We start from the raw sequence: 12,093 nt of genomic DNA on the forward strand, positions 1-12,093 counted from the left end.
AATAAATGTTTGGTGGTGTAGATTAAATACAGTTTTATTCATTTGTTAGCTGAAGAGATAAACATTTATTAAAGTAGGATCAAGACGCTCATAGAGAAGAACATCCATCTCATCAGCAGTCGGATATGGTTATGAAGAAATGAAGAACAAGGCCAAAGGTAGGATGTGCTGTGGTGGACGTACATGCTTCTATTTAGTATACTAGCTTTTGGCATCATACACATCACCGCAGAATGCAAAGGATGAGATATCTTTGGTCTGACAAGACAACAGCAAAAGGCAGAAGGAAGTATGGGTCGGGAGCTGTCTCTCTTCTTCTGGTCAGGAGGTGGACATTAGAAGAGAAATTGGCCATATAGTAAATCGCTCTTCTTTCTGATCTTGAGGATGTATTTTTAATTCAATATGTACAATGTTTTGCTGCATGCATACTGTATCCCTCACTACATTTACCCACATGGTGTGAATGAACACCATTTCCCACAAAGAACTATTTGATTTGGTCATTACCGTCGAGGACAGATATTCCCTCTGTGGTCAGAGAACATTCATAACTCAGCAGTTAGGTCTCAAAATACAGACATGAAGTCATTATTTTTCCAGATAAAAAAATGGAAACTAGGGTGTTTTTTTTCCCTTTGAAATAAAGTAAACTAGAGATAGAACTTGACCTTAATAATATTTCTCTCAGTCTCTCATTTTCAGTATTCCATCACAGGATTTGATAAAAGGATTATGCAACCAGCTTTATGCAGCCAATGTCAAATCTGGATATGGTGGGGGAGCTGTTTGATTAAATAATTCTTGTTTCCTTTTTGCCAAGCTAGCAGTCTTCTTTGGAGAAAGCAAAAAATCAGCGTTATGCCAGATTTATAGGTGTGCTCTGACAGGCTGTAAAATATTGTCTGCCAACAACAGATGGTGAACTACCTGTACCTGGAAATACATTACACAGAAATCCAAATAAATAAAAGAGGTTCTGAGTGGAGCTTCAAAATGCAAAAGAGGAAATGAGAGTGAGACAAACAAACATCTGAGTCAGCAATTTATAACAAACAAGCGTTAAAGCTGTTCATCAGCTGACTGTAGCTCAAAAACCTGAAGGCTCAACAAAATAGAAATAAAATGCTCAAGAAAATCAATAGTTGTATCATTCTTAATCACTTAAGATTAGATTTAGATCAGGGGAACATGCAGGATGGTCCAAAACAGTGAGGTTATTCCTCTGGAAAAGGTCCTCGGGCGGACATTGTGAACTTCAGCATCGTCCTGTTGAAAACCCAAGTCATTACCACACAGACCCTTTTCTCCCTTCCATCATGAGGGACGCCCTCATGCAACATCTCCACATAGTTTGTTATTTGACGCCCCAGCACATCTTGAAGCTTCTTTGTTCCGTTGAGAAACATCTAAGGTCTTATCTCATGTCATTGTCATGCCAGGAACTTATTATGCCTTTCAATGTCTGAGGTTTGGTGCTCTTGTGGTCTCTGAAGACATTTTTCTGATGGTTGTTGGACTGTACTCAGCACCAGTAACAACCTTCATTTGTGGCGAGGATCAGCCCATGTCTGGATGGACAGCCAATCAGACTAAAAAGTTTCAACGTGCGTCCAAACTCAGCAGCAATGGTGCACTGGAAGAATCCTTGCAATCTGACCGCATTCAAAGAGAGAAAGCTTTTTGTCTTTGCCATCAAGAGATCATGACAGTGTGACTATTCATTCGTTTTCTACCGCTTATCCTTACAAGGGTCATGGGAGGTGCTGGAGCCCATCCCAGCTGTCTTCGGGCGAGAGGCGGGGTACACCCTGGACTGGTCGCCAGCCAATCACAGGGCACATATTGACAAACAACCATTCACACTCACATTCATACCTATGGACAATTTGGAGTCGCCAATTAACCTAGCATGTTTTTGGAATGTGGGAGGAAACCGGAGTACCCGGAGAAAACCCACGCATGCACGAGGAGAACATGCAAACTCTACATAGAGATGCTGAGGGAGGAATTGAACTTGGGTCTCCTAGCTGTGAGGCCTGTGTGCTAATCACTCATGCTAAAATACAAATTTTTTCAATGATTTTGGCTTTTCAAGGCTGTGGTCTTAAACTTTTGATCAGCTGATTTTGATCACACTATTTCACTTCAATGTTTGTTGGAAATAAATATATAAATATATATTATAATATTATATTACATAAATATAAATAACATATATTTTATTGTTTCTTTCTAATTAAAACCTTGTGCAGGTGAAGTTTGACAATTTCCCGTGCGACTCAAGGTTTCTACAGTATATTTGAGACATTTGCTCTATGTTATAAACTCAGATTGGTATATCCACACCATTTGAGCAATATTGGGAGAGTCAAATACCGTCATCCTTGGAGTACCCCATAGAGAATGCCATCCTGGACAATTGCCCATGTGGCCCATAGCTAGAACCACACTGGTTGGGGGAATGCTTCCATCATGTTGGTCCACTGTGGACTTTCGATTTGAGTAGCCTATACTAAATTTGCTGTGGCTGTTGCTGTAGTAGTGCTAAAAATTGCTTTTTGTAAATATGAGCTTGGGCTTTTCTGATTTAAAGTTACATTACATAATCTGGTTGATTCGGTCGATTTATCTTCATGTTTGGATTTGATTTCTTCTGTTGGAAATGCAAATTGAGTCAAAACTATTTTCGTTTGCCTTGAGATTTGGAATTAAAATGTTCCCATGACAAAAGCAAAAGGCATTTCCATCTCGTGTTATCAAGCATCATCAGCAGGCAGAGCAGACTGCCATTTAAGCATTTGACCTCAGAGTTTAGTTATCATAACAAGGTTACAACCCCAGGACCTGCAGTCATTACCACAGACTACTCCAATTCCCCCCTCCTGAAGGTCTGATAAGGTGCATTGGGAGGCCATAGTCTGCTCGGGGGGACATGATTATGTATGTGTGACACTATTGTTGGAGTGCTTGCATTTCCACATGTCTTGGTTCTGCTATTTCTATTTTTCAGACACAATAAAGAGAGTAGTGTTCGCCTCTTGAGTGCTTATTCTGGAATGGACAGATTAGAATTAGAATTAAGATGATGATGGAAGATGATGACAGGAGACTGGGAGAGGCGTCACTGTATAGAGCTTGGGCTGGGTTTGAGTCTAAAGGCCTGGACTGTAGCAGACAGAGAGTGTCTTTGACTTGAGTGATGACAAAACTCACTGAAAGTTTGATCTTAGTTTATGTATAGTATTATTCTAGTGGTATGCAGCACATTATGTACCTGGGCCTTAAGTGACCCAATCCACCTCTTAATACCACCACTATTATGTCATGTCACACAAACCAATAATAATATACAAAAAATGCAATATAACAATGCCTGGCATTGGAGATGAACACCATTATTACTAAAGCAACAAACCCAATTAGCCCCAACTCCAAACCTTTACACAACGTCATCATCTAGAGCAGTTTTACAATCAATATTTTTCTAATATCATGATAAAAACATGAAAAATCAGGCTCACCGCTCACTCATCAGCACTGGTCTGGAAAATCCCCAGTGGAAGTGGAAACAAATTCCCAAACTGTTTTTACAAACCAGTTGAAAAATTGCAAGAATTTATATTTTGCACTGTTGGATCTTAAGTAGGTTCAAAGTAAAGCTTCAAAATACAAAATGAAGGTGCTGTTTGACGCCCCTGCACAACCTAAACTCCATTGTTCCATTGAAGGGAAAAACACCCCGGATCATGATGGCACAACTCAGGTGGGATCTCCTTGTCATGACCAGTGTCAGTGTATAAGCTACCAGGTCCGTCCAGTTCTTAAAACCTCTCTGCAGGCATTGTCTGATGGGTACTAGGCTGCTCCAGTAACCGCCTACATTTGAGTCAATGTTGCGGCTCAGGGCAGGTAACATTTTTTTTTTAACTCACACTTGGCCATACACTTTTCCCAGACCAGACCATGATACTGTATTAACACATACCTGCTGAATGGGTCTGAGATGTTTTTATTGGTTTTATTATGACAAGCTGCACAAGATCACTTGTGAAGTACAGACGTCCACTGTATCTTCATTCCGATTACTAGCAATTACCTCAGGCCAGACGACCTCAGTATTAACTGCAGGATTCACCAGAGGTGGGAGAAAGTCAGTGTTTTGCAAGTCTTGAGTTTTGAATCTCAAGTCTTGAATCAAGTCTCAAGCAAATGCCAAGTCAAGTTGATGCAAGACAGTTCGAGTCAAATCTGAAGTCATTGGCATGGAATTTTTGAGTCCCTACAAGTCATTAGCACTGTTTATTCATTTATTCATTAATTCATGAGGTGCTGGAGCCTATCCCAGCTGTCTTCGGACGAGAGGCGGGGTACACCCTGGACTGGTCGCCAGCCAATCACAGGGCACATATAGACAAACAACCATTCACACTCACATTCATACCTATGGACAATTTGGAGTCACCAATTAACCTAGCATGTTTTTGGAATGTGGGAGGAAACCGGAGTACCCGAAGAAAACCCACGCATGCACGGGGAGAACATGCAAACGGTGTAATCGAACTCGGGTCTCCTAGCTGTGTGGCCTGTATGCTAACCACTCATCCACTGTGCAGCCAAGCACTGTTTAGTGTTTACCAAATAAAACCATAAGACCAGTGTGACAAGAATAGTTACAGAAAAAGAGTGTTAACAAAGCATACAGGATTTGGTCTGTGCACAAAAACGGTATCTACATTTTTGTTGTTTTTCTTAAATCTGAGGCAGATTCTGTGGGAACTTACTGGCAACTATCATATTAGTGAATGAGGACACAATTTACTCAACACACTCTCTGAAAATGTATTTTCAAGTCATCAGACTCAAGTCCAAGTCAAGTTGCTCAGTTGAAAGTCCAAGTTCTTTGATAATATTGTCAAATCGAGTCTGAAGTTACTCAAGTTTGACTCGAGTCCACACCTCTGGGAGTCAGTCCCTCTCCACTGTATCTTAACAACTCTCCTTTTGCACCACAAAAGAGTAGAACTGTTCTGTTCCATTTTCACTCAAAATATTCCTTCATAGCCTTTGGACAAAGAGCGGCTGCTTGGAATAGAAATCATGTTGGGGTATTTAAAGGCATTTGTTTGCAGACGACAGACAACATAGTTCATTAAACCAGAAAAATCCCAAGAGTCCCATATTTAGAAGACTGAAACTTCAAGACAAATGTCTTATTTAGTTGAGAAAATGGGGAAAAAAAAACATAAAGTGAACTGCAACTCATTTTCTGGCAAATGTAGCCACCATTAAGACACCTTCTGATTAATTCTCAGCAAAGATGATTGGTCAGGAGAATAATCCAGAGGAGCTCCAGCACCACCTGTCAAATCCCTAAATCCCAAACTAAACTACACTTGTTCAAGTCATTTCTGAACACCTACTTACAAAACTTCTCAAATTATTTCTTATAAATCATTATACCGTTATGAACATTGGGGAAAAATGACTTTTCACTTGAATGGCAAGTAAGTCATCTCAGCACAGTATCTCCCAAACAATCAATGGAGTCACGGCATGGATCAAAACTTAATATCCTCCCAGTGTAGTCCCACGAGCAGAAGAAATTGTCCCTGAAGTAACGTATTGTCATGCCTAAGCAGTCCTCTGAATCCTAAACAGTCACACAACTTTTCATGCATCTCTGTTTATGCAGTTCCCAGAAGGCATTGCCTTTTAGGCTCTCCGTCCCTGGCGGGGGGGAAAAAAATGCTTGGGAAACAAACAACGGTAGAAAACAAAACAAAACAAAGTCTCTGGAAATACCTTGCGGATGCCCAGAGGAAGGCGCCGGACAGACAGATGAGCAGATAGGTTTCCTCTGTCCTCTCTCAGGCTGTCTTCCTCGCTCGGTGTGCTGTGGAGAGTGACTGCTCACAGCCTGCCTGGCATATCTAATTAGAGCCAGGCTGTTGCCACTATCTGGCAGAGGATCTACCTCTCCAATCTCTCCTGACTCAATCTTCCCCATCTCTGATTTCCTTTTATATTTATGCTGGAATATTTAATTGTAGACAAAAGGTTACTCCGGGCTCTATTCATTGCACACAGGCAGAATAATCTCCTTTAAAAGGCTTGACATTTCAGGCTTTTCAAAAGGGGCTGAAAAAAAATATATCCCTGCTTTTGTTAATCAATGAAGTAGAACTCCACCGAACAAAAGAATTAAATTGCTTGGTTGGGTTAATAAAACACACAGAAATAGCTGCTTCCTGTGGGCTTTTGTGCCTGCCACTGGCTCCCCCATATGCATCCAGCACTATAATTCCATATGATTTAGGGGGGGAAAAACTCTAATTTCTCCACACAGTTGGCTTTTTAAGTCCTTTTGAAAAAGCAGTCTGTAAGGCTGCCTGATTGGGACCTCTTGCCTTGGCTGCCAGACTAGCAGAACAGGCCATAGAAGGATGGATTCCAAAAATGGTCCACTACAATTTACAATTTCTATACTGCTTCTGTTGAAAAAAATAAACATTGTAATTATGCATGTGATATGGGTCGTAATTAGACACTTCACTGTCCCATTGTGTAAGCCGCTGACATGCTTCGGGCCACTGGTAAGAGAGAGAGGGCATGTTTTTTTTATTTTAATTACTCTTTAACAACAGTTTGCAGATGTTTATTGGATCTTCATTCCCATAACTAGCCATCATCTCAAGACAGAGGACCTCAATATTACAGCATTCCAACTGCAGACCCTATTTGGAACTCACTCCCACTACATTGTATCCAATGCATAATGGATACTGGAGGAGTGAAATCCATCTTTGGGATTTTGTTGGTATATCCCAAAGATATTAAAAGAAAAAAATGCATTATCAGATCAGTGACCTCCCTTCCTGGAGTGTGACCAACACACCTGCAACAGGCACGTACCCTGCCAACCCCAGCCCTGAGCCTGAAACCGGGAGGTATCAGCACACGCCACGCCGGCTCACCCCGCAAGCAAAAAGCATTGGAATGGAATGGCCTTTATTGTCATTATACAAGATGTACAACGAGATTGGAGAGCTTCTCCTTCCAGTGCAGTAGTCAAGTAAAAAAAAAAAAGTATATAAAAGTAGAGTAAAAAAGACAATTTAACAAGATATATACAAGATATCCAAAATATACACATAGTATTGCACAGGAGCATATGCAGGAGCAGACATATTGCAGATATATTAATTTTAGTGCAATGATAAATGGGTCATAGTGCAAATAATGAGGCATGATGTGCACTTCCTAAAATCGTTTAAGCTGACTGTTGTAACTCATCAACCACCTCCAACCATAACCCTTCCCCTCTTCCCTCAACCGCCATAGTTCTCCCACGACAGGAAGCCAAATAGCTCCCAGAGCTGACCCCACATGCCAAACCCTGGCAGAAAATCAGGGTGGTACTCAAAATGCGGCCCAGGGGCCATCATTGGCCCAAGGCACACTGCAGAAACAAAATTAAATGACAAAAAAAAGCAATAATGGTAAGAACACAGCAAAGGCGCAACGAGAAGAAGCTGAAATGTTGACACCAACAACCAATGACAACACAAAGCTATGTCAAAGCTTTTTGCATGTTTGTCACATATAATAAATGTTTCAGATCCTCAAATTAATTGAATTATTAGACAATGACAACACAACGATGATGACAAAGAGCTCAGTTTTGGTCTCTTCTGACCACATCACATTCTCCCAAGCCTTGTCTGAACCATTGAGGTGGTCACTGGCAAACTTCATCATGACATCTTGCATGGAGCTGTGGAGAGCTTTCTTGTATTTGTTCCATTAGTCTTATGTCAAAGCGATGACCACTCTAGTCTTGTGCAGTTCTACAATCTTGTTCCTGAGGTCAGTGGACAGCTCTTTTGCCTTGTGATCGGGGGTGGAGAGGTTTGCAAGAAAAAGTTTCTGCGACAGGTGTTTTTATTCACATTAGCAGTACTTTCTCAAAGGGACAGGACTAATTTATGTGCTTCATGGACACATAACCAGTCTGTGGGTGTCCGAACTTGCTGGTTAGGAAATCAAAATCTTATTTCCTTAAATGACACTGGTCTACAAGCAAAATGCTTCCAGAACAAAAGCAGTGATTTTTTTCTTGGTTTACATCACTAATAAAGAAAAAGTAAGTTGGAAGTACAGATTGGCAATAGTTTCTCAGATACAGTTTTGGGTCAAAATAGGAAATGTATGCAAAACAGTGTACAGTGTGTTTACAAGCAACCAGTTCTATCTGAAAATACAATAGAGTCATTTTAATATGTCTAGAGTTTTGACATAAAATGCTGTTCTCTTGGAAGTGGACAAAATACATGTATGTAGAGACATTTCATTAGGGTAGCAGAAATTGACTTTTGCATCAGTTTCTTGGAAACTACAAGGCAGATCATTATAAGCAGCTGGTGGAAAAACCTCCTACAGAGTCCGGCAATTACACTGAAGAAAATAAGTATTTGAACACCCTGCTATTTTGCTATTTCTCCCACTTAGAAATCATGGAGGGGTCTGAAATTTTCATCGTAGGTGCATGTCCACTGTGAGAGAGATAAACTAAAAAGAAAAATCCAGAAATCACAATGCATGATTTTTTAACAATTTATTTGTGTGATACAGCTGCAAATAAGTATTTGAACACCTGTGTATCATCTAGAATTCTGACCCTGAAAGACCTGTTAGTCTGCCCATTAGAAGTCCACCTGCACTCCATGTATTATCCTGAATCAGATGCACCTGTTTGAGGTCGTTAGCTGCATAAAGACACCTGTCCACCCCATACAATCAGTAAGACTTTAACTTGTAACATGGCGAAGACCAAAGAGCTGTCCAAAGACACCAGAGACAAAATTGTACACCTCCACAAGGCTGGAAAGGGCTACGGAGCAATTACCAAGCAGCTTGGTGAAAAAAGGTCCACTGTTGGAGCTATCATTAGAAAATGGAAGAAGCTAAACATGACGGTCAATCTCAATCGGAGTGGAGCCCCATGCAAGATATCACCTCGTGGGGTCTCAATGATTCTAAGAAAGGTGAGGAATCAGCCCAGAACTACACGACAGGACTTGGTCAATGACCTGAAAAGAGCTGGGACCACCGTTTCCAAGGTTACTGTAGGTAATACACTAAGACGTCATGATGTGAAATCATGCATGGCACGAAAGGTTCCCCTGCTTAAACCAGCACATGTCAAGGCCCGTCTTAAGTTTGCATATGACCATTTGGATGATACAGAGGAGTCATGGGAGAAAGTTTTATGGTCAGATGAGACCAAAATAGAACTTTTTGGTCATAATTCCAATAAGCGTGTTTGGAGGAAGAAGAATGAAGAGTACAATCCGAAGAACACCATCCCTACTGTGAAGCATGGGGGTGGTAGCATCATGCTTTGGGGGTGTTTTTCTGCACATGGGACAGGACGAGTGCACTGCATTAAAGAGAGGATGACTGGGGCCGTGTATTGTGAGATTTTGGGGAACAACCTCCTTCCCTCTGTCAGAGCATTGAAGATGGGTCGTGGCTGGGTCTTCCAACACGACAACGACCCGAAGCACACAGCCAGGAAAACCAAGGAGTGGCTCCGTAAGAAGCATATCAAGGTTCTAGCATGGCCCAGCCAGTCTCCAGACCTGAACCCAATCGAAAATCTTTGGAGGGAGCTCAAACTCCGTGTTTCTCAGCGACAGCCCAGAAACCTGACTGATCTAGAGAAGATCTGTGTGGAGGAGTGGGCCAAGATCCCTCCTGCAGTGTGTGCAAACCTGGTGAAAAACTACAGGAAACGTTTGACCTCTGTAATAGCAAACAAAGGCTACTGTACCAAATATTAACATTCATTTTCTCAGGTGTTCAAATACTTATTTGCAGCTGTATCACACAAATAAATTGTTAAAAAATCATGCATTGTGATTTCTGGATTTTTCTTTTTAGTTTATCTCTCTCACAGTGGACATGCACCTACGATGAAAATTTCAGACCCCTCCATGATTTCTAAGTGGGAGAAATAGCAAAATAGCAGGGTGTTCAAATACTTATTTTCTTCACTGTATCTGTCCTGATTAATGAATGACATTCATACCTCCAATGTGTCATTTTTTTCAATTGCATTCATTGTAGAAGAACACCACATGTCTGTTTGTTCATGCCTTCAACCATTCTTACTTCTATGTAATCTTCATGCCATATCGTGTCACGGCAGATGGTGAGGGTTTGTACTAACAGGCAATGTGATTTAAAAATGTGATGCAATAATGAATATAATTTAAGGCTCTGCGTTTGGAAACAATATAAACATCTATAAATACAACAAATGGACCACACAAAAGTTGATCTCATCATGCGTGTGGTCCTGTACTGAGACGACACCGGTATCGGAAGTGCTGACCTATCTTTGCGACAATTTCGGACCGTTTCCGACACAAACACAGGGACGTCAGAAAACATGAGGTCAAAAGTTATTACCCTCATCTTTATGTGATTTAACATAACAAAAAGAAATGGTAAGTGCGAGTTCGCATTTACCAAACAGAACGACATTGTTGTTGTAACGTCAGCATATGTTGAGACGAGGTTGCTAGGCTAACGTTAGCTCGAAACGAGTGTGCATTATAAAGCAAGCTAACCACAGTGCTTAGTTAACTTTAACGCCTGGATTATGTCTCTCATGTTGTGTGTCGACGTCACTTTGTACCAAGTTGTTTTGAGTCTATTTACGCCGCAGAAAGCGTCATACGGTTAGCTCAGCACGAATGATGATTTTGTGGTGAGTTACCTGCTCTTGGTGTCTCTATAGGCCAGCTCCATGGTGGCAGTGGGACTGGCTCTGGCTGCAGCTGGATTTGCAGGTAAGTACTGGTACTCTTATCGCCCCCGTATCATTATCTGCCCGCCCTTGATGCCCACCTTGGTGCATGGTCCTCTCTACTCCGTCACCCAGGTCGCTATGCCATGCAGGCTATGAAGCAGATGGAACCTCAGATGAAACAAGCCCTTCAGAGCTTCCCCAAGAATGTAAGTAGCATTTATCAACACTTGACATAATAGATTTGAGTAATATCCCCAAAATTAAGCTAAACTATTTTTTACAGGCCTTTGGAGGAGGTTACTATAGAGGTGGGTTTGAACCAAAGATGACTAAGAGAGAAGCTGCCTTAGTTTTAGGTGTCAGGTATGTGTTGTACCTTTGCAGCCCCATATTGATATTCCAGGCTGGTGGGGTTAGGAGGGGATATGTCCTAATGTTACTCTTATGTACGTTTTTCAGTCCCACTGCCAGCAAGATTAAGATCAGAGAAGCCCACAGAAAACTGATGATACTAAACCATCCAGATAGAGGTATGTGGAACATCCCAGTGGCAGTATATTGGGTGGGTGGTCTGTATGTCATAAGTAGTCATGACACATATGCATGCCATTTTTATGGATGCTGTGACACAAAGTGTAAAGAATAATAAATAAAAACATGAAAAGGCAAACAAAGATATGAATTAACATTTCTTATCTGCTTTATTTTATCCCGACAAACCCACGTGGGTGCTGTCATGTTAGTCTCAAAAAGTGTTGAATAAGACCTGAAAGTCACTTTTTTTTTTAAAAGATATTTTTTATTACCAAGTTAAAGCAGATCTTTCCTGCAACATGTTCTTATTCTCTGGCAGACCAAGCGTGTATGTGCTAGGGTTAAGAAGCAGTTACAATGTAATCTACTGTACAAAGTCGGGACGACAAGCTGCATACACAGTCCCATTATAATGTGTTTATAAGCCAGGTAGAAGTTAGTGGCACCACAAATAAATGGGAAACACTAATTTACCAAAAATTCTCGGTTACATCAGAGTGTGATCCCAAAGATTTCTTTGTGTGTTCTTCCAGGTGGATCTCCCTACCTAGCAGCAAAGATTAACGAGGCTAAAGATCTGATTGAAGGCCAGGCCAAGTGACAATGCTGAACCAAACCATCTCTTGTTCACTCATCTTGTTCTCTAATAAATCCCATTGTACAAATTATTACAGCTCTGCCCGGTTTTGTTGTATTACATGAAATCAAAATGAAGCAATTTCCTTTGAGGAGACAGGAAC

General features: G+C 41.1%; 1 protein-coding gene and 1 long non-coding RNA gene across 3 annotated transcripts in view; one reads left to right on the forward strand and one right to left on the reverse strand.

Annotated features, from left to right (window-relative positions):
* Positions 1-5,906, reverse strand: part of LOC131129406 (uncharacterized) — a 146,238-nt gene extending 140,332 nt beyond the window's left edge. Inside the window, exon 1 of the long non-coding RNA XR_009129837.1 lies at positions 5,806-5,906. This is a non-coding gene — a long non-coding RNA (uncharacterized LOC131129406). The remainder of the gene's footprint in view (positions 1-5,805) is intronic.
* A 4,462-nt stretch (positions 5,907-10,368) lies between these two features.
* On the forward strand, positions 10,369-12,040 carry dnajc19 (DnaJ (Hsp40) homolog, subfamily C, member 19). 2 transcript variants are annotated; one of them, XM_058073499.1, is made up of 6 exons: positions 10,369-10,461; positions 10,808-10,859; positions 10,952-11,025; positions 11,103-11,182; positions 11,279-11,349; positions 11,887-12,040. In XM_058073499.1, exons 2-6 carry the CDS (start codon positions 10,817-10,819, stop codon positions 11,952-11,954), a joined length of 336 nt encoding a protein of 111 aa, XP_057929482.1. In that variant the 5' UTR covers positions 10,369-10,461; positions 10,808-10,816; the 3' UTR covers positions 11,955-12,040. The 2 variants fall into 2 exon arrangements, with proteins under 2 accessions (XP_057929482.1, XP_057929481.1); XM_058073498.1 differs by having other exon boundaries at positions 10,392-10,514; positions 11,887-12,039.
* The last annotated feature ends 53 nt before the right edge of the window (positions 12,041-12,093 follow it).

This window comes from Doryrhamphus excisus, chromosome 5, assembly GCF_030265055.1.
Source record: "Doryrhamphus excisus isolate RoL2022-K1 chromosome 5, RoL_Dexc_1.0, whole genome shotgun sequence".
Taxonomy (NCBI): Eukaryota; Metazoa; Chordata; class Actinopteri; order Syngnathiformes; family Syngnathidae; genus Doryrhamphus; species Doryrhamphus excisus.

Excerpts from the sequence above, each read along its gene's own strand:
- dnajc19 (XM_058073498.1), top strand. Across the intron at positions 10,860-10,951 it reads GGCTGCAGCTGGATTTGCAG|GTCGCTATGCCATGCAGGCT; the intron begins GTAAGTACTGGT and ends TCCGTCACCCAG. Across the intron at positions 11,350-11,886 it reads ACTAAACCATCCAGATAGAG|GTGGATCTCCCTACCTAGCA; the intron begins GTATGTGGAACA and ends GTGTTCTTCCAG.